At 41.6% G+C, this 20,240-nt stretch overlaps 1 protein-coding gene across 1 annotated transcript in view; it reads right to left on the bottom strand.

Annotated features, from left to right (window-relative positions):
* Positions 1-13,949: 13,949 nt before the first annotated feature.
* The window catches only part of LOC124621990 (T-complex protein 1 subunit gamma), a 67,506-nt gene continuing 61,215 nt past the window's right edge, over positions 13,950-20,240 (bottom strand). Inside the window, exons 11-12 of the mRNA XM_047147532.1 lie at positions 14,467-14,579; positions 13,950-14,387 (exon numbers count right to left, since the gene is read on the bottom strand). Of these exons, the coding sequence (XP_047003488.1) occupies positions 14,274-14,387; positions 14,467-14,579 (227 nt within the window). The 3' untranslated portion in view covers positions 13,950-14,273. The remainder of the gene's footprint in view (positions 14,388-14,466; positions 14,580-20,240) is intronic.

Genomic DNA, 20,240 nt, shown 5'->3' with positions numbered 1-20,240 from the left:
AATATGTTGGATGGAGGTAAAAGACATACATCATTACAATATCAAAGTATTTTCATGATAGAAAGAAAAGCAGACAATGCTTTGAGTTGCTTGAAAAGTGATGATTTGGTAATGGCACTTTTTCTGTGAACACAGCTTCTGTAGATTTATACGAAGACGTGTTAAATCTTAAAATATGTTTTTTTTCCTCATAGGAAAAGTTAATGATAGGGATGAGCTGTTTCGTGTAGAGATTCAAACGGACTGCATTATTAACCTTTTCGGCACTATTTTCATGGACATGTGTACAAAGAAATTTTGATATTTTTATTGGTGTTTAATATAGTTATTTAACCGATTTACTTTCAATGTACATTCTTTGCCTAACTGTAATGTATAAACAGATATGTACAGAGATTGTAATTCTTGGTGCAGGGAAGTGAAAATCTGAAGAACGGCTGGTATTTTGTTGTATTACAGTATGATGACTTGGGGAAGTCGTTGCTGAGTTGCTCATTAGTATGCATTTATTTGTTTCTCTGGAGATCTTGTTGCTGGTTCAAAATTTTCTCTGGTATTTCGTCTCTTCTTGTTGTTGTTGTGGTCTTCAGTCCTGAGACTGGTTTGATGCAGCTCTCCATGCTACTCTATCCTGTGCAAGCTGCTTCATCTCCTAGTACTTACTGCAACCTACATCCTTCTGAATCTGCTTAGTGTATTCATCTCTTGGTCTCCCTCTATGATTTTTACCCTCCACACTGCCCTCCAATGCTAAATTTGTGATCCCTTGATGCCTCAGAACATGGGGTTAAAAAAAAAAAATTCTGACATTCTTTGAAAAAATGCTACTGCGGTATGTAAAGGGGACCATTATCTTTTGTGTTATGACGTAGTTATCTTTTCCCCTTTAATTAATGCTGACTTGTAGAATTTTCGAAGCTGAGCGTACTTCTCTCTGGTGGGGGCATTGTCTTGTTTTTAATGACAGCAATGCCCAAGTGCAAATGGACAGGCACAGTATGAGTGTGAAAAGTGTCATAGTTAGGATTACGCACTGAGCAGTCGTGCCCAGACTTGTCATGCATAATGATTGGAAGAATTTGCTATAAAGTGTGGAGGAACATATAGCAATTAGTACATAATTGAAAAGGGCTTCCATGATAAATGATTACCTGTTAAATTTGTATGTAAATGCAATTACAGCAATTGTTTCTTCAGTACAAGTGTGTAATGAGCTTAATTGTTAACATGCGAGTGGACAAGTTTAGGCATTGTTAGGGACTGTTTTATATGCAAAATCGACAATAAAATGAAGTGATACTAATTTGTGTTATTGTTTCAAAGGGACATTTTCAGTTTAATAACTGAGGAATTTTAACATTTGAAAAGTATGAGAGACACATATTCCTATTATGCACAAGATCAGGTCTATTTAATAATGAAGAATGTTTCTCTGCAGAGCTTTCATACTCAAGTCCAATAGTCTCCAATATCGGCATAGCCAAGGGAGTGGTCCACGAAGCACTGTCCCTTGCATGAGGGCTACCCTGAGTGTGTCAGTTGCTGAGGCTGGGTGCAGTGAGAAGACATTCATTCACACAGCAGCAGCTTAGAACTACTGTCAGTAGTAAACTGCTTCCAGGAAACTCAGAAATTATTATTGTTGTTATGGTATTTTTTTAAAATATTTATTTAAAGGAATGTTATGCAGGATAGAGGAAGAGCCAGTGCATGCAATATTATAAGCTCTGTGTTTTTATTTTTTCTCCTTTTTGTATCTTTGTACTCCATGAGCCACAAAATAGTATGTAAGGCATCATACTTAGCATCAGCATCACTCGCTCCCCAGCAGCTCCACTCATGGACAGTAACACTATGTGGGAGAAAAAAAAGGCTACTTTTATACCTCCTTCTTTAATGATCCTCATGTGATATACATGTGAGGTATCAGATACCCTACCGTTATTTGATTTGGAACTCCTTTATTCATATTCAGTGCTTCTTGCTGTTTGTTCAACTGTTCATTTCTGACAAAAATGATTCTTTTATTCAAAATCCAGTACTCTTTCACAACCAGTCTATTCTGGATGTGCCCTGTCTGTGCGACTGATGAACCTTCTGGTACAGTGTTCATTACAACACAAAACACATCTCTTTTTGTTTCAACTAAGTTTGAGGGAAGCAGTATTCATGCCACTTACCCTTTTCACCCTGTTTCCTTGCAAACTGATACGCTTACTGTTAGATACCTTACGTATAACAGAATGTGAAAGCCAGATGATTGTTGTCTTTAGCTTTGAACAGTCTTCTCTCTCTCTCTCTTGGATAAACTGTCGTTCTAAGATGTTCTTCCAGTGACTGGATGTCAATTTTATCCAAGAAAATTTGTGATGCTCCAGTTCATGAACTTGTGTTCTAAGGTCCTCCATGATTACAGTAGTAGTTTCAAAAATTCAGATGCATTCCTATAGTTGGGCTTTGCTTCTGGTCTCGTACTACATGTAAGATAAGATTGAATAGCCTATGTTTCAAAAGCATATTGTCTTGTGCTGATTCATTTTTCCAAGGAATGACAAATCTTCAGAGAACTTTTAGAACAGCTGTTTTTGTATTGTCTTGATCTTTGGAAGTATCCATTTTGTTCAGAAAATGTCAATGAATGTGGACTGCCATTCTTCTTCATTTGCTTCCACATGCACACAAATAAAATTCACTCAAGCAGACACCTCATTTTTTGGTCATCCAGTGTTACTGTGAATTGCAATAGCAATTTGAAAAACCTTTTTGCACAATTATCATGGTCACTAACTTCAACATGCCCTACTTGAAATTTTAGGTGATCTTTTTTTGTTATGGTTTTAGGGTGCAAAACTGCTATGGTCATTAGCGCCCGGTCTGTGACTTAGGAAAAGGTAAAAAAACGAAACTGGAAACCAGCAGCAATGGGAGCGAAACTCAAAAAAGTGGGGAAACTAAAAACAGAAGAAACGCTTAAAAAACCACTATAAAAGGGCGGTCGTTTGTCCCCAGAAAGAGCTTAAAATGACTGATGTCATCTCACTGGCACTAATAAACTCGAGAATGCGATCGGCTGAGCGTGTATCATCTGGCAAAATGGAAGATATATCAGGCGACAGCTGTAGACGGGCACGTAACGGAGTAAAATAAGGGCACTCAAGTAATAGGTGTCTCACCGTCCACAGTTGAAAGCAGTGGGGACAGAGTGGGGGAGGATCACCACTTAAAAGATGTCGATGGCTAAAAAAAACAGTGCCCTATCGGGAGTCTAGTTAAAATTACCTCCTCCCAACAACGAGTTCATGAGGAAGAAGTCCAAGCACAGGGAAGAGCTTTCATGTCCCGCAATTTATTATTGGGAAGTGTCGACCAATGTGCGTGCCATAAAAGAGCAACACGACGACATAAAACACTCCGTAGATCGGCGAAGGGAATCGTGCGAATAGCAGGCTGACGAAGAGAGACTGCCGCCTTGGCCGCTATATCGGCCGCCTCATTTCCACAGATACCAACATGTCCTGGGATCCAGAGGAACGCCACAGAGACGCCCCCCAAGCGGAGAGAGTGGAGGCAGTCCAGAATCCGGTGGACCAGAGGGTGGGCAGGGTAGAGAGCTTGGAGACTGAGGAGAGAGCTGAGTGAATCTGAGCAGATAATGTACTGCACCCGCTGATGGCGATGGATGTATTAGACAGCCTGGAGAACAGCGAAAAGCTCCGCAGTAAAAACCAAACACTGGTCGGGAAGCCAAAATAGATTTGGGGTGTTGCCAACAATATAGGAACTCCCAACAGCAAACAATGTTTTTGAGCCATCAGTGTAAATAAATGTGGCATCCCTCATTTGTGCACATAGAGCAGCAAATGCCCAACGATAAACAAGAGAAGGGGTACCATCCTTGGGAAACTGACAAAGGTCACAGAGCACGCAGGTCCGGGGCCGGAGCCAAGGCGGTGCTGTACCCCAAGTTGTCAAGAAAGTCTTAGGAAAGTGCAAGGAAAGAGAATGGAGCAGTTGACGGAAGCGGACTCCCGTGGTAGTAGGCAGGAAGGGCGGCCTGCATACCCTAAATCCAAGGAGGCGCCGAAAAAAATGTCATGGGCCAGATTAGCAGGCATGGAAGACAGATGGCTAGCGTAACGACTCAGAAGGACAGCTCGCCAATTGGACAGCAGAGGTTCAGCAGTCTCAGCATAAAGGCTTTCCGCAGGGCTGGTGTAAAAAGCTCCAAACGCTAAACGTAATCCATGGTGGTGGACAGAGTCAAGACGCTGAAGAATAGACGGCCGAGCAGAGGAGTAAATTATGCTTCCATAGTCCAATTTCGAGTGCACTAAGTTGCGATAGAGGTGGAGAAGGACCACTTGGTCCGCTCCCCAGGCGGTACCATTCAGGACATGGAGGGTGTTGAGGGATTGCAGACGAGGAGCCGAGAAAGATAGGAAACATGAGAGGACGAGCACAGTTTTCTGTCAAACATAAGACCCAAGAATTTAGCGATGTCTATGAACGAAAGGTTGACAGGGCCTAGATGTAAGGAAGGTGGGATAAACTCCGCACGACACCAAAAATTAACACAAACGGTCTTACTGGGAGAAAAGCAGAAGCCGGTTTCGATGCTCCAAGTTGGAGGCAATCGAGACATCCTTGAAGACGCCGTTCAAGAAGGCTGGTCAGTTGAGAGCTGTAGTAGATTGCAAAATCGTCCACAAAGAGGGAGCCCGAGACATCAGGAAGGAGACAATCCATAATTGGATTTATGGCAATGGCAAAGAGTACAGCCCTGGGGTACCCCATTTTCTTGGGAGAAGGTACGGGAGAAAGCAGTGTTCACCCGAACTTTAAATGTGCGCTCTGCCATAAATTCACGAAGAAAAAGGGGCAGCTGACCTCGAAAGCCCCAAGAGAACAGTGTGCGGAGGATGCCTGTCCTCCAACAGGTATCGTATGCTCTCCCCAGATCAAAAAATTTTGCTACTGTTTGGCGTTTCCGGAGAAAATTGTTCATGACATAAGTGGAGAGAGCAACAAGATGGTCAACTGAAGAACGATGCTTTCGGAATCCGCATTGGGCAGGTGTTAAAAGACTGCGGGACTCCAGCCACCAAGTTAAACGGCAATTCACCATACGCTCCAAAACCTTACATACACTACTCGTGAGAGAAATGGGGTGATATGTAGAGGGAAGATGTTTGTCCTTTCCAGGTTTCGGAACAGGAACGACGATAGCTTCCCGCCATCGTCTGGGAAAAGTACTGTCGGTCCAAATTCGATTATAAAGGTGAAGGAGGTAACGCAGACTATGGGCTGATAAATGCAGCAACATTTGGACGTAGATACCATCCGGTCCTGGGGCGGAGGAGCGAGAAGAAGAGAGTGCATGTTGGAGTTCCCGCATGGAGAAAACAGTATTGTAGCTTTCGCAATTTTGAGAGGAGAAAGCAAGAGGTCGTACTTCCGCTGCACGTTTCTTCGAGGGAAACGCTGGCGGGTAATTTGAAGAGCTCGAAATCTCAGCAAAGTGATGACCCAATGAGTTAGAAATTGCGACGGGGTCCACTAATGTATCATGCGCGACAGTGAGACCAGAGACCGGGGACCGGGGAGAAACTAGGCGCGCCTGAGAACCGTCGAATCCAACTCCAAACTTCTGATGAGGGAGTGAAGGTGTTAAATGAGCTAATAAAGAATTTCCAGCTTGCCTTCTTGCTATCGCGGATGACGCGACGGCATCGCGCACGGAACTGCTTATAGCGGATACAGTTGGCCAAAGTTGGATGGTGGCGGAAAACGCGAAGAGCACATCGCCGCTCACGTATTGCGTCACGGCATGCCTTGTTCCACCAAGGAGCTGGGGGGCGCCAGGGCAATTCGGAGGTGCGAGGTATTGAATGTTCTGCAGCTGTAAGAATAACTTCTGTAATATGAGTGACCTCATCATCGACGCTAGGAAAGTGACGGTCATCGAATGTCGCTAGAGACAAAAAAATTATCTAGTCGACTTGGGAAAACTTCCAGCGTCTCGGGCGCACATATGGCAGTCGTGGCTGCAATCTAAGGCCACATGGAAAGTGGTCACTCGAGTGTGTATCAGCAAGAGCAAACCATTCGAAGCGCCGAGCTAGTGGAACAGTACCGACCGAAAGGTCCAAATGAGAGAAATTTGTCGTGGAGGCAGACAAAATGTAGGGTCCCCAGTGTTGAGGCAAACAAGATCCGCTTGGTGGAAGATGACTGTCAATAGTGAGCCACGCGGACAAGGACGTGGAGATCCCCAAAGCGGGTGGTGGGCATTCAAGTCCCCAACCAGCAAATAGGGGGACGGAAGCTGACCAAGAAGATGAAGGAGATCAGCTCTTGCCATAGGTGTGGACGATGGAATGTATACAGTACAAAGAGAGAAGGTGTATCCAGAAAGGGAAAGACGGATGGCAACAGCTTGGAAGGAAGTGTTTAAGGGGATTGGGTGATAATGGAGAGTATCATGGAGAAGAACCATGAGTCCTCCATGTGCTGGAGTGCCTTCAACAGAGGGGAGATCAAATCGGACTGACTGAAAATGGGGGAAAACAAAGTGATCGTGGGGACGCAGCTTTGTTTCCTGATGACAAAAGATGACCGGCGAGTAGGATCGTAAGAGGATCGACAATTCATCCCGATTGGCTCAAATTCCGCAGATATTCCAATGGATAATGGACATAGGGTGGACAGAAAAGGGAAGAATGTGACCAAGGTTGCCCTCAACTCAACGACTGCTCAGAGCCGGCAACTGACAGCGTGGAACGGCATTCAGCCAAAGGCAGAAGATCCTGATCCATAGGTTGTTCGGGAGCAGCTCCTGCCACCAGTGATCGGCCACCAGCAGTGCGCCTCAGCGACACAGAGGACGGCCGAGGGCGGTTATCGCCAGATGGTGCTGTATACGAGACACGCCGTGGCGGAAAAGGAGAGGAACTGTGTTTCTTATTAGGCTTCTTGGAAACAGGACGTTGAGATGGAGGAGGAATCGATGGTTGTGAAGTCGGGGTACGTAAAAAATCCTAACGAGTAGGCTCTTTTTTGGAAGTCCGGGTGTCTGATTTTGGGGCTCAGGATTTAGCAGAACGCGATGAAGGGTGAGCCATAGAGTGAGCAGGGGAGAGTGGGGAGGTTGAATGGGCAATCTTTGCACTGGCCGCTCTGACGACTGTGGCACTAAAGGTGAGATCACAAGTCTGCGTGGCTGCCTCCTTTGTTGGCCGAGGATAGACAAGGACAGTGCTGCGTGAGGCACAGTGGGCTTTCGATTGGCAAATAACTTTCAAGCAGCAAAGGTCGACACCTTTTCTTTCACTCTGATTTCCTGAATGAGCTGTTCATCTTTAAAAATGGGGCAATCTCTAGAGGAAGCAGCGTGGTCACCCATACAGTTGATGCAACGAGGGGATGGAGGTGGATAAGCACCCTCATGGGCATCCTTGCCACACGTAACGCATTTGGCCAGATTGGATCATGACTGGCTGGTATGATTCAACTGCTGACACCGATAGCAACGTGTAGGGTTTGGGATGTAAGGGCGAATGGAAATTATCTCATAGCCCACTTTTATGTTCGATGGAAGCTGAACTTTGTCAAATGTCAATAAGACAGTACGGGTTGGAACGATGTTCTTGTCAACCCTTTTCATGACTTAATGAACAGCTGTTACACCCTGGTCAGACAGGTAGTTTTGAATTTCCTTGTCGGACAATCCGTCGAGAGAGTGTGTATAAACAACCCCACGTGATGAATTTAAAGTGTAGTGCGCTTCCACCCGAACAGGGAAGGTGTGTAGCAGTGAAGTACGCAGCAATTTTTGTGCCTGGAGGGCACTGACTGTTTCTAACAACAAGGTGCCATTTCGTAATCGTGAAGACTTTACGGGACCTGCAATTGCGTCGAGACCTTTCTGAATAACGAAAGGGTTGACTGTGGAGAAATCTTGACCTTCGCCCCACCAAGAAACAACAAGGAACTGTGGCAATGATTGAAGCATTGTCCGTGGCTGAGACTCGAAACCATTGCGGAAGTATCCCCCGTATTACCGGTGTCTCCTACGGTGCGCTCCTTCCTTGTGGAGGCTCTCTCTGAGAGCACTCCCGCCTTACGTGATTGTTCACACCTCCCGAGAAACAGACGGAGGGACCAATCGGCCTTTCGGAAGGTATCAGCTCGGGTAATCACCCCTCCCTGGGCCTGGCCATTACCAGGGGGTACGTACGTGTCCTACCTGTCTACCCGGGGCCGGGAATTACGCGTTACCCCATCACCAGCTACACGTGGGAATGCATGGGTCGGCCTTCAGACACACACAGGGACGAAAAAGAGAAAGGGAGGAACAACGAATAGAAAAGGAAAGGCAAGGAAAGAAGAGAGGTCTCAAACGCCGCAGTGGAGAAAATGGTAAAGAGAAGAGATAAGGGAAAGAGAAAGACAAAGGAAGGACGAAGACTTGCCAGCAGAGAAAGCGAAGAAGAGAGACTGTTTTACAGTTCCGAGCATCCGTCTCCGGACGTAGGCACTAAACATACTCCCAGAGGAGGAGAAAGGGAAGGCAAGAGGTGGTGATGACAGGGGTGGGGGGGGGGGGGGGTTGGAGGGGGGGAAGATGGCGGATGGGGAAGGATGTGGAAAAAGGAAGGTATGCAGCCCGGAAAGGAAGGAGGGCCACACTAGCTAGGGGTCCCGTGCTTGCTACGCACATATCCACAAAAGAGTTGTGGACCCCCTGGGGTGGAAATTTTAGTTGAGTTTCATAGTAATTTTTGTTTTGTCACTATTTCCATTATTGATTTTGTAAAATATATTTGTAATGTCATAAAATATGTATCTGCTGCAGAAAATTTCCTCTGTCAGCACCCACCTGATTCCAAACCTGTGGCATACTTGCTGCTGAACTTAATCAATTTTATACTTCCCAACTACTTCGCCTTTCAGGGGCTGACACACAAATAGATCATGGGTACACCCATGCCAACCTTTTCATGGGTTGCTTGGAGAGGGCTTTACTGGGATACATAAGCCTTTAGCTGCCTGTGTGTGCCTCTTGCCTGGCCACCACTGAAACCACAACAAGCATGGCCCTCTGGTGTCACGAAAGAGTCAAATGGAGAGTGGAATGGTACTCTTTTGTCTTCAGTGGTAAGAGTAGGTTCTGTCTGTGTGAAACTGATGGGCACAGGCATGTAGGGCATAGAGTTGGTGAACGGCGTATTCCAGAGTGCATTCACCCATGCCACGCAGGTCTCTCCCCAAGCTTCATGGTGTGGGAGCCATCAGTTACAACTCAGTCAAATTTTGTGTTTCTGCAGGGTAAAGTAACCAGCATCCACTACATTGCACAGGTTTTTTACCCTGTGCTACTGCCATTTCTTTGACAGAAAGTTCATTTGCTTTTTCAGCAGGACAATGCATGTCCACAACGACTGCTATGACACAACATGCTCTTCGTGGCGTACGACAGCTGCCTTGCCCACCGAGCCCACCAGATCTCTCGCCAGTTGAACACATATGGGATATGATGAAATCTGAGCTTACTAATTGTCTGGGGCCTGCTCATTGCCAATTTGCAACAAAATGTGAAATATGCTTGGGACACTATTGCAGGATGCCGTTTAGCATCTTTATGATCATTTGTATTCGAGAATACATGCTTGCATTGGCACCAGATGTGGTGGTGGTGGTGGTGGTGGTGAGGGAGGGGGTGACACTGTGTATAGATGCAATTGTTTGGGCACCCCATACTGGGATGTGTTTAATTTGGTCTTAATTTGTTATCATATACTTCCACATTAATAAACTATCTATCACCTCACTTGTCAATACAAACAGATCAAGTCCTCAAGTGTGTTACATTTTTTTCTGCTGGCAGTATATATTTTAACACTTTAATCTTATTACACATCATTTATGTACCGAAGTATGAAGGGTTCCTTTGGAGGAGCACATCGTATGTGATTTCTATGTAATGAAATCAGGATGGGTCTTTCTTTTGCCAACCTTTTCATGGGTCACTTGGAGAGGTCTTTCCTGGTAGTCATATGCCTTCAGCTCCTGGTTTGGTTTAGATACACTGATGACATTGCCATATGGGCTCATAGTGAGTGTGATCTGTTAAAATTCCTGGAATCTCTAAATACATCCTCCCAATTAAATTTCACATGGTCATATTCTGAACCCCATGCAGCTTTCCTTGATGTTGATCTCATCCTGATGTCACTTCTGTCCACATTAAATCTACTAGCTATAGTGCTTACATTTTGACAGTTGCCATCCTTTCCATGTCAAACCTTCCCTTTCGTACAGCCTTGTCAGTTGAGGCAAACATGTTGTTCAGATGCAGACTCTTTATAGCAATACACAACCATTCTCATCTTATCCCCCACTGGACAAATTACACCACCAGCCTAGTTCAAAAGCAGATTTGTTGGACCATCATATCCAGTCTTGTTACTGTGGACCTCTCCCAAAAACGACTTAGGAATACACCTCTTTTCACTCAATACTATCCTGGTCTTTAATGTATTTATCAGCTATGCCTTGTTAAAATTATGCCCTGAAGTGAGGTCTATTCTGTCCAATATTTTGCTCACCACACACAGAACAGCTTTTTGTTGCCCTCCCAAACTTTGCAATATCTTTGTCAGGCCCTAAGCTGCTGCTGCACCACCTCCCTACTTTATGGCTCTAACCTCTTTCACCACCTCTGCTGCAAGACTTGCCCTATGCATCCTCCTGCCATCACCTATACCGAACCTGTAACTGGCAAAACGTATACTAACAAAGGAAGAGCCAGCCGTGATACGACACGTCATATACCGGTTATTGCAAACACTGTTCAGCCTTTTACATTGGCTTGACTACCACCATGTTATCAGTTTGGATGAATTGGCATAACCAGAGGGTGTATACTGGCAACATACAATATCCTATTGCAAAGCATGCTTTATAACAGGGCAGTCGTGACCTTGGTGCCTGTTTTACCCAATTTTTGAGACGTTTGTATTCCTTTTTGCCTGCTTCATTTACTGCATTTTTATATTTTCTCCTTTCATCAATTAAATTCAGTATTTCTTCTGTCACCCAAGGATTTCTACTAGCCCTTGTCTTTTTACCTGCTTGATCCTCTGCTATTATTCCCTTAGGCTCTTCCTGAAACTCTGTACAACCTCTGGTTTAGTCAGTTTATCCAGGTCCCATCTCCTTAAATTCCCACCTTTTTGCAGTTTCTTCAGTTTTAATCTACAGCTCATAACCAATAGATTGGGTCAGAGTCCACATCTGCCCCTGGAAATATCAGTTACAATTTTAATTTGTGTGTGATACAGTACGATATTTTGCCGTCACAATTCCTTACTTGAGGTTTACATGGCGTTTACGTAGAGTGAGGCAACATGGGGCTGCCATAATAGTGAAACTGTCATTCTCATTGACCTCGAATATGGTGTGTGATCACCTGGGATGGCCAGTACAGTTGCACACTTGGGTGGCATGGACAGTATGAGGTTATCAATCAGCTCTCGAGGGATATTTGGCCGTTCTTCCACAAGTGCAATATTAAGCTCTGCAACTGTTGTGGGAGGTGCTGGTCTGGCTGTAATGCATCTGCTAAGTGCAGCCCAGACGTACTCAATTGGGTTTAAGTCCAGTGAACAAGCTGGCCACGTCATTCATTCAATTCCCTCAGCTTCAAGCATGTTATCGTCCACCAAAAGAAACCCATCTCCTATTGCTCCAGCGTAGGGCACAACAGAAGGTCGAAGGATCTCGTCTCTATACCTCTGAGCAGTCAAAGTGCCATTCTGAATGGCATAGAGGCCCCTACGTCCACCAATACTGACTCCTGCCCACACAATTCATCCACCATCATGATATGGTGATGTTTGCTGCGCATAAGCAGGATTGTTCCAAGTTCCATGTTCTCTCCAGATGGGAGAACGACAATTGTCTGGCTGAAGTTAAAATCTTAACTAATCTGTGAACGGCACCCGGCACCCTTTGTTACGACTCCAGTCCTGATGCTCCTCTGCCCAGTTTCTGCGGGCTAAATGGTGTCATGATTTTAATGGGACACACCATAGGCCTCTGCGTGGAGGCCACATTTCTGAAGGCAATTTTGGACTGTTTGTTTTGATATTGAGTGTTCTGTTGCTGCCTGGAGGGTGCATTGCAGATGAGTTGCATTCAGCCTCCTCTCTCTTTTGACGGGCTGTTAACCGGAGATAACAGTCACCTCTTGCTGATGTTGCCCATGAAAAACCTTGGCCTTGCCTTCTTTTAATGGTCCCTGTTGTCTGAAATCGTGTCCAGGTCCTGGAAATTACACTTTGGGGCACTCAAATAGCTGTAGCCGCCTCCCTCTGTGCCTGTCCCGCTTCCAATCATCCTATGGCTCTCGATGCCATAGCTTTGGGTATGTCATGCACATTGCACTAACTGCTCACTACACTATCTGAACCCAACTGCTTGGGTAATTTGGGTAGTTTGGTAGAGTAAACACAAATCAATAGCAACACACACTGCAGAAACTTTCTGTTATTAACACTATCTCGGTGACCATAATGTTTTCTGCACTCCGTAGAACGGCAGAAAAACGTCGAACCATTTTAGTTCATTCTGCGGATGAAAGTACTTCAGAACCTAGATATCTCAACTGATCCCATAATTGTTTTAACCAGTGTACCTCTTTAAGCTCCCCTGTTTTCAGATCTCATCTGGTGCAGCCTCCATCAATCAATCTTCTCTTTTCATTCCATCCAGTAATAAGTCTCCCCTTACCTGGGGTTCTGGGTGACTTTACTACTTTTCCTAAACCTCACCAGTTCTTTTGATTCACCCCCTTCTTCCCCTTAGTCCCCTCTGACAAAAGGAGGAGCCACTGGCTATGAAAACTAGCGAACTATAAAAGGTGTTACATGTGTTTCTATTATCTACCATCTTGCCCACAAATAATGACAGGAAAATTGCAGAAGAGGTAAAATGATTCATTACAGCACAACCTCTCCAAAAAACATCATATCTATATTATCAGGCTAACATCATCCCGGTTACAACTAGTTACAAGTTTCTTATCTGAGAGCTTCCATGGGCAACAAATTTTCAATATTTTGACTATTATTGACCGAATTTAAAATGCTGCCATAATCTACTCATTAAGAGATATACTCTTTTAAGTTTCAAGTTTGACACAATAAGTATTACAGCTAGAAACTTTACATTTGTCTTGAGGCAGCCTAACTGATGGTGCACACACAAAATGATGAAAGAAAAAAATTATTGCTTACATTTTTGTTGTTCCTGAAGTAAAAGTTCAGCATTAGACATAATGTTTTAATTTATTACTTTTTTTACTACCAACTATTCACAACAGTATGCAGATAGTATCCACATATACTACTGAATGTACCCAAAAAATTATGTCATCGTACGACACACAGTTCAGGAGACATGTCATCATACATGTTTAGATGCATGAAAAACTAGCTTCTGATTAAAATGGTGCTCGAATTACACAGACTGTATTCACCTGGTCTTTCATAATGAGAGCACTTATCAACTTCCAACTAACTTTAAGCATAATTTCAAACCTTTCCTCACTTACATGGTTATTGTCATATATGTAACACATTAACTTATTTGTAACCAGATGTTTGAAGCTATTTTATATATGAGAAGTTGATTCTTTAGAGAATTGAGACAGGTCGTGTTGAAATGTGTTCCAAGGGCTGTATGTGGGAGTGGTCATAGAGCCAGTACAGACAAGGGTGAGAAGGAGGTATGTTGTCTGCTTCCATGGATGAAACCATAGATAAAAGCCCAGTTTTAAAATTTTGTTCTTGCAATATTAATTTTGTTTTCACCTATAGGACACACAGAAGTTTATCTTTTTATGTATACACAACACAAACACCAGGTTGTCACAATGAAGCACATCCTTTTATGTGAGAAAATTTTATTATTGTAGTATGTTGCCATGTAAATTGAACTTACATTTCAATAACTCAACTCGCTGATGTTAAGCAGGGTTAAAGTGGTTTTTAAAAGTCTGTTCCCATCTTTCATTAAATTACATCCAAGCAATTTCGAACAACACTAATCTGCAACTTCTTAGAAATCAAAATCAGTTATTAAGCAAATTCAATAAAATTAAGTTGAATTAGTCCTCCTTCATACTGTACGAGACTGCTAAGAAAGCAGTACCAGGAATTAGAACCTTCTGGCAGGAAATCTAGCATTCCAAACTGTGCAAAAACGAGTCTTCATTCTTTCATCGATTCTTCTGTTGGTTCAGCAGTCTTCTTGACTTCACTATCACGATCCTTCTTCTTTGACCCTGAGACAATATCATCAATTCTGAGCAGCAATATCGCCGTCTGTAAATACAAGACAACAAAATAATAATAGTGAACAGCAGCAAGGAGAAGGGGGAGGAAGGATGTATAGTTAACATACCTCAACTGCTGTTTTGTAGACCTGAAGTTTCACACTTAGAGGTTCCCATATTCCCAGGGTATGCATGTCAGCCAGCTCGCCAGTGTCACCGTTTATACCCCACGTTGAACCTCCTACAACAATACAAGCATTTTTTTGCAATTTAGTTACAATTTCTCTTGTGTATATTGACATTTCTTCACTAACACAACCACATGTCAAGTTCTATCGTTGGCAGATGATACAAAGATTGCAATAAACAGAAAATCAAGTATATATTTAGAAAGATCGGTTAATGAGATTTTCACTGACAGTAATAAAGGCCTCTTACCCAATTCACTAGATTTTGAAAGAACACAGCATATCCAGTTTGAAATATTTCAGAGGTTTTCTACCAGGGAGGGAGAAGCATATGACTCACTGAGTTGTGGGGTAACATTGCGAGTTGTGTAGTAAGTGGTTTCACTGGAGTGAATGTAATGGGAAAGTAAAGGGGCATCTAGTGAGACCCTCTACTGGAGCTGGAGCTGCACGAGATAGGAGACATAGTAGGAATAGACTAACGGTGGAGCAAGGAGTGAAAATTTGTGCTCTTCAGGCACAGTTGAGGGAAGCTAGACAGGAACTGGGGTGGCTACAGAGGGCAAGAGTGGAAAAGTGGGAACTGGCAGGCAGCAGAATGGTCATTAGTAAGAGGATGCCCTACAACACTGATTTTGAATGCTGAGAGTAGGTTTAGCCACCTGTCAAATTCTTGTGGATAGGGGAATCCAGTAGTGGCAAAAGCGGGTGAGATTCAGCAGACACCCAACACCATTAACAAGCATAAGTTATTAACAGAATACTTGGTGACTTTATTTAAAGATATTACAGAAGAGGATTAGGTAACAACAGTGGGAGAAACTGGGAATAATATTGTTGGTAGGGACTGAGCTTATACTATAGGCCGTGCCTTGGACAGAATAGTTACTCAAACACAAACCACTTAATGTTCACTTTTTACAACTTTTCCAGCATTACGATCAAGCCCGCCTTGATAATGTTGGGAGGAGAGTTCATATGGGACTTTAAAGCGCACTGATGACTGCTGACAAGCCACATATTTTGGTGGTGCAGATCAGAAGGTGCAGTAAGCTCATTTCATCAAAATGTTAGGGGAATAAAAGGTAAAGTGGATGAACTGTTAATACTTTGCGAGAAAAAAATGCGACATGCAGTGTCTTTTAGTTACATATTATTCATATGTACACTCAGTTCTTAGCTATGGCATTCTTTTTTGGGGAACAAACACACAAAATATGAACACAATTTTCAAACTCCAGAAAAGAGCCATAAGAACAATAACCAAAAATAATAGTCGAGCTCATTGTAAAGATCTGTTCGAAACACTGGGGATTTTAACTGCTCCATGTGAATACATTTACCAGTCAGTTGGACACACAAAAAATAACATTCGTAATTACTGCATAAACAGCTATGTCCATGACCATGCAACAAGAGATAGACTCAACTTACATTTACTAAGAAAAAATAAACATAAAACTCAAAACAGCATTTTCTACCAAGGAATAAAACTGAACAATAAATTACCAAAAGAGATTAAAGAAATTGCAACATTACACCTATTTAAAATGGCAGCTAAAAAGTACCTGTTATGCAATACATTTTATACATTGAAGGATTACTTAGATAAAACAGAGTAGGTTTGATAAAAAATGTTATACAAATAATAATAATAATAATAATAATAAACAGATAAATGCAGACTTTGCAAACAACAAATAGAAACAGTAGATCACATCACAAGCAGATGTACAATACTAACAAATACAGAATACCCCAGAAGACATGACAATGTAGCAAAAATAATACATCAACAGCTTGCCTTACAACATAAACTTATAAAACAACATGTTCCCACATACAAGTATGCACCACAAAGTGTACTGGAGAATGATGAATTCAAATTATACTGGAACAGAACCACTATAACAGATAAAACAACACCACATAACAAACCTGACATCATACTCACCAATAAAGAGAAGAAATTAACACAACTAATCGAAATATCCATACCCAATACAACAAATATACAAAAGAAAACATGATAAAAAATTGAAAAATACAGAAATACAGTAAAGAAATAATAATTATAATTATAATAATAATAATTATTATTATTATTATAACGTCTTGAAACAATTTGTTCTTACATTTACAAAAGTTTTCTAAATCAGGCCATCCCTTCACTTTACTTATATCGGCACTTGTCTCTGGCTTACAGTACATAACAAACTTAAATCGATTACGTCTACTATACTTCCGCCAAGGAACACCGGCAGATTTATCAGGTCTTAAACTAAATGGACCTAACTTATTACTACATGCTAAACGTACTTTCTCCAATGCACCCTGATCTTCAAATATTTTCTTGTTAGCTCTGTCATCAAGTGTTAATCTTGTCTCAGACGTTATAATAATAATAATAATAATTATTATTATTATTATTATTATTATTTCTTTCTTGTCTCGGACGTTATGTCTGGTTAAAAATGGAAGGCGACGCGGACCTTGATCAAGCGTGACTTCCTTTTAACTGTATGGTATATGTTACATTGCATTTAGGAACTTTCGGGTAATTGAACAAGTGTCAATAATTACAGATTTCTGTAGTTGTATATATAAGTTTGGATGTAGCTGTATTGCATTGATGTACTGGTGGATATTGTGTGGTATGACTCCTGTAGTTGATAGTATAATTGGTATGATGTCAACTTTATCCTGATACCACATGTCTTTTACTTCCTCAGCCAGTTGGATGTATTTTTCAATTTTTTATCCTGTTTTATTTTGTATATTTGTTGTATTGGGTATGGATATTTCGATTATTTGTGTTAATTTCTTCTTTTTATTGGTGAGTATGATGTCAGGTTTGTTATGTGGTGTTGTTTTATCTGTTATAATGGTTCTGTTCCAGTATAATTTGTATTCATCGTTCTCTAGTACATTTTGTGGTGCATACTTGTATGTGGGAACATGTTGTTTTATAAGTTTATGTTGTAAGGCAAGCTGTTGATGTATTATTTTTGCTACATTGTCATGTCTTCTGGGGTATTCTGTATTTGCTAGTATTGTACATCCGCTTGTGATGTGATCTACTGTTTCTATTTGTTGTTTGCAAAGTCTGCATTTATCTGTTGTGGTATTGGGATCTTTAATAATATGCTTGCTGTAATATCTGGTGTTTATTGTTTGATCCCGTATTGCAATCATGAATCCTTCCATCTCACTGTATATATTGCCTTTTCTTAGCCATGTGTTGGATGCGTCTTGATCGATGTGTGGCTGTGTTAGATGATACGGGTGCTTGCCATGTAGTGTTTTCTTTTTCCAATTTACTTTCTTCGTATCGATGTTATGTGATCTAAAGGGTTGTAGAAGTGGTTATGAAATTGCAGTGGTGTAGCCGATGTATTTATATGAGTGATTGCTTTGTGTATTTTGCTAGTTTCTGCTCGTTCTATAAAGAATTTTCTTAAATTGTCTACCTGTCCATAATGTAGGTTTTTTATGTCGATAAATCCCCTTCCTCCTGCCTTTCTGCTTAATGTGAATCTTTCAGTTGCTGAATGTATGTGAGGTATTCTATACTTGTGGCATTGTGATCGTGTAAGTGTATTGAGTGCTTCTAGGTCTGTGTTACTCCATTTCACTACTCCAAATGAGTAGGTCAATATTGGTATAGCATAAGTATTTATAGCTTTTGTCTTGTTTCTTGCTGTCAATTCTGTTTTCAGTATTTTTGTTAGTCTTTGTCTATATTTTTCTTTTAGTTCTCCTTTAATATTTGTATTATCTATTCCTATTTTTTGTCTGTATCCTAGATATTTATAGGCATCTGTTTTTTCCATCGCTTCTATGCAGTCGCTGTGGTTATCCAGTAAGTAATCTTCTTGCTTGGTGTGTTTTCCCTTGACTATGCTAATTTTTTTTTACATTTGTCTGTTCTGAAAGCCATATTTATATCATTGCTGAATACTTCTGTTATCTTTAGTAATTGGTTGAGTTGTTGATTTGTTGCTGCCAGTAGTTTTAGATCATCCATGTATAGCAGATGTGTGATTTTGTGTGGGTATGTTCCAGTAATATTGTATCCATAATTTGTATTATTTAGCATGTTGGATAGTGGGTTCAGAGCAAGGCAGAACCAGAAAGGACTTAATGAGTCTCCTTGGTATATTCCACGCTTAATCTGTATTGGCTGTGATGTGATATTATTTGAATTTGTTTGGATATTAAGTGTGGTTTTCCAATTTTTCATTACTATGTTTAGGAACTGTATCAATTTAGGATCTACTTTGTATATTTCCAATATCTGTAGTAACCATGAGTGGGGTACACTATCAAAAGCTTTTTGGTAATCAATGTATGCATAGTGTAGCGACCTTTGTTTAGTTTTAGCTTGATATGTCACCTCTGAATCTATTATCAGTTGCTCTTTACATCCTTGTGCTCCTTTGCAACAGCCTTTTTGTTCTTCATTTATAATTTTGTTCTGTGTTGTATGTGTCATTAATTTCTGTGTAATGACTGAAGTTAATATTTTGTATATTGTTGGTAGGCACGTTACGGGGCGACATTTAGCTGGGTTTGCTGTGTCTGCTTGATTTTTAGATTTCAGATAAGTTATTTCATGTGTAAGTGTATCAGGGGATGTGTATGGGTCTGCAATGTAACTGTTAAATAATTTACCATACGAAAGCGCTGGCAGTTCGATAGAAACACAAACAGACACATACACACACACAAAATTCAAGCTTTCGCAACAAACTGTTGCCTCATCAGGAAAGAGGGAAGGAGAGGGAAAGACGAAAGGAAGTGGGTTTTAAGGGAGAGGGTAAGGAGTCATTCCAATCCCGGGAGCGGAAAGACTTACCTTAGGGGGAAAAAAGGACGGGTATACACTCGCGCTCGCGCGCGCGCACACACACACACACACACACACACACACACACACACACAAGCAGACATATTTAAAGAACCGCGTGGAATGTTTCCCTCTATTATATTGTTAAATAATTTAGTTAGATGTGAATGTGTTGAGGTGAATTTCTTTAGCCAGAAATTTGCTATTTTATCTTCTCCAGGGGCTTTCCAATTGTGAGTAGAATTAATGGCTTGGGTGACTTCATGTTGCAAAATTATCACTTCAGGCATTTGTGGTATCATCTTGTATGTATCTGTTTCTGCTTGTATCCACCGTGCATGCCTGTTATGTTGTACCGGGTTTGACCATATGTTGCTCCAGAAGTGTTCCATGTCGGTTATGTTTGGTGGATTGTCTGTTTTAATGTGTGTGTTATCTATTGTCTGGTAAAATTTCTTTTGGTTTGTGTTGAATGTTTGGTCTTGTTTCCTTCTATTTTCACTTTTTTTTGTATCTTCTAAGTCGTTTGGCCAATGCTTGTAATTTCTGCTTCTTTTCATCTAATTGCTCTATCACTTCTTGTTGTGAGATTTTACCTAACCTTTTTCGTTTTTTTCTGACATTTCATTTCTTATAAATTGTGTTAGCTGTCCGATGTCTTTTCTCAGTTTTTCTATTCTGATCTGTAGCCTGTGTTGCCATGCTGGTTTTGTGGGTTTCTTCTGTGTGTTGGTTGGTTCTGATCTCTGCCTAGTGTGTATATTTAGTGTAGTGAGTGCTCCTATATAAACCAGTAGTTGTAATTCTTCCATAGCTGTGTTTTCATTTATTTTGTTGTGTAAGATTGTGTTGATAGTTTTTATTG

This window comes from Schistocerca americana, chromosome 7 (genome assembly GCF_021461395.2).
Source record: "Schistocerca americana isolate TAMUIC-IGC-003095 chromosome 7, iqSchAmer2.1, whole genome shotgun sequence".
NCBI lineage: Eukaryota > Metazoa > Arthropoda > Insecta > Orthoptera > Acrididae > Schistocerca > Schistocerca americana.
The sequence above is the reverse complement of the archived record's forward strand: the minus strand, read 5'-3'. Positions and strand labels throughout refer to the sequence as shown.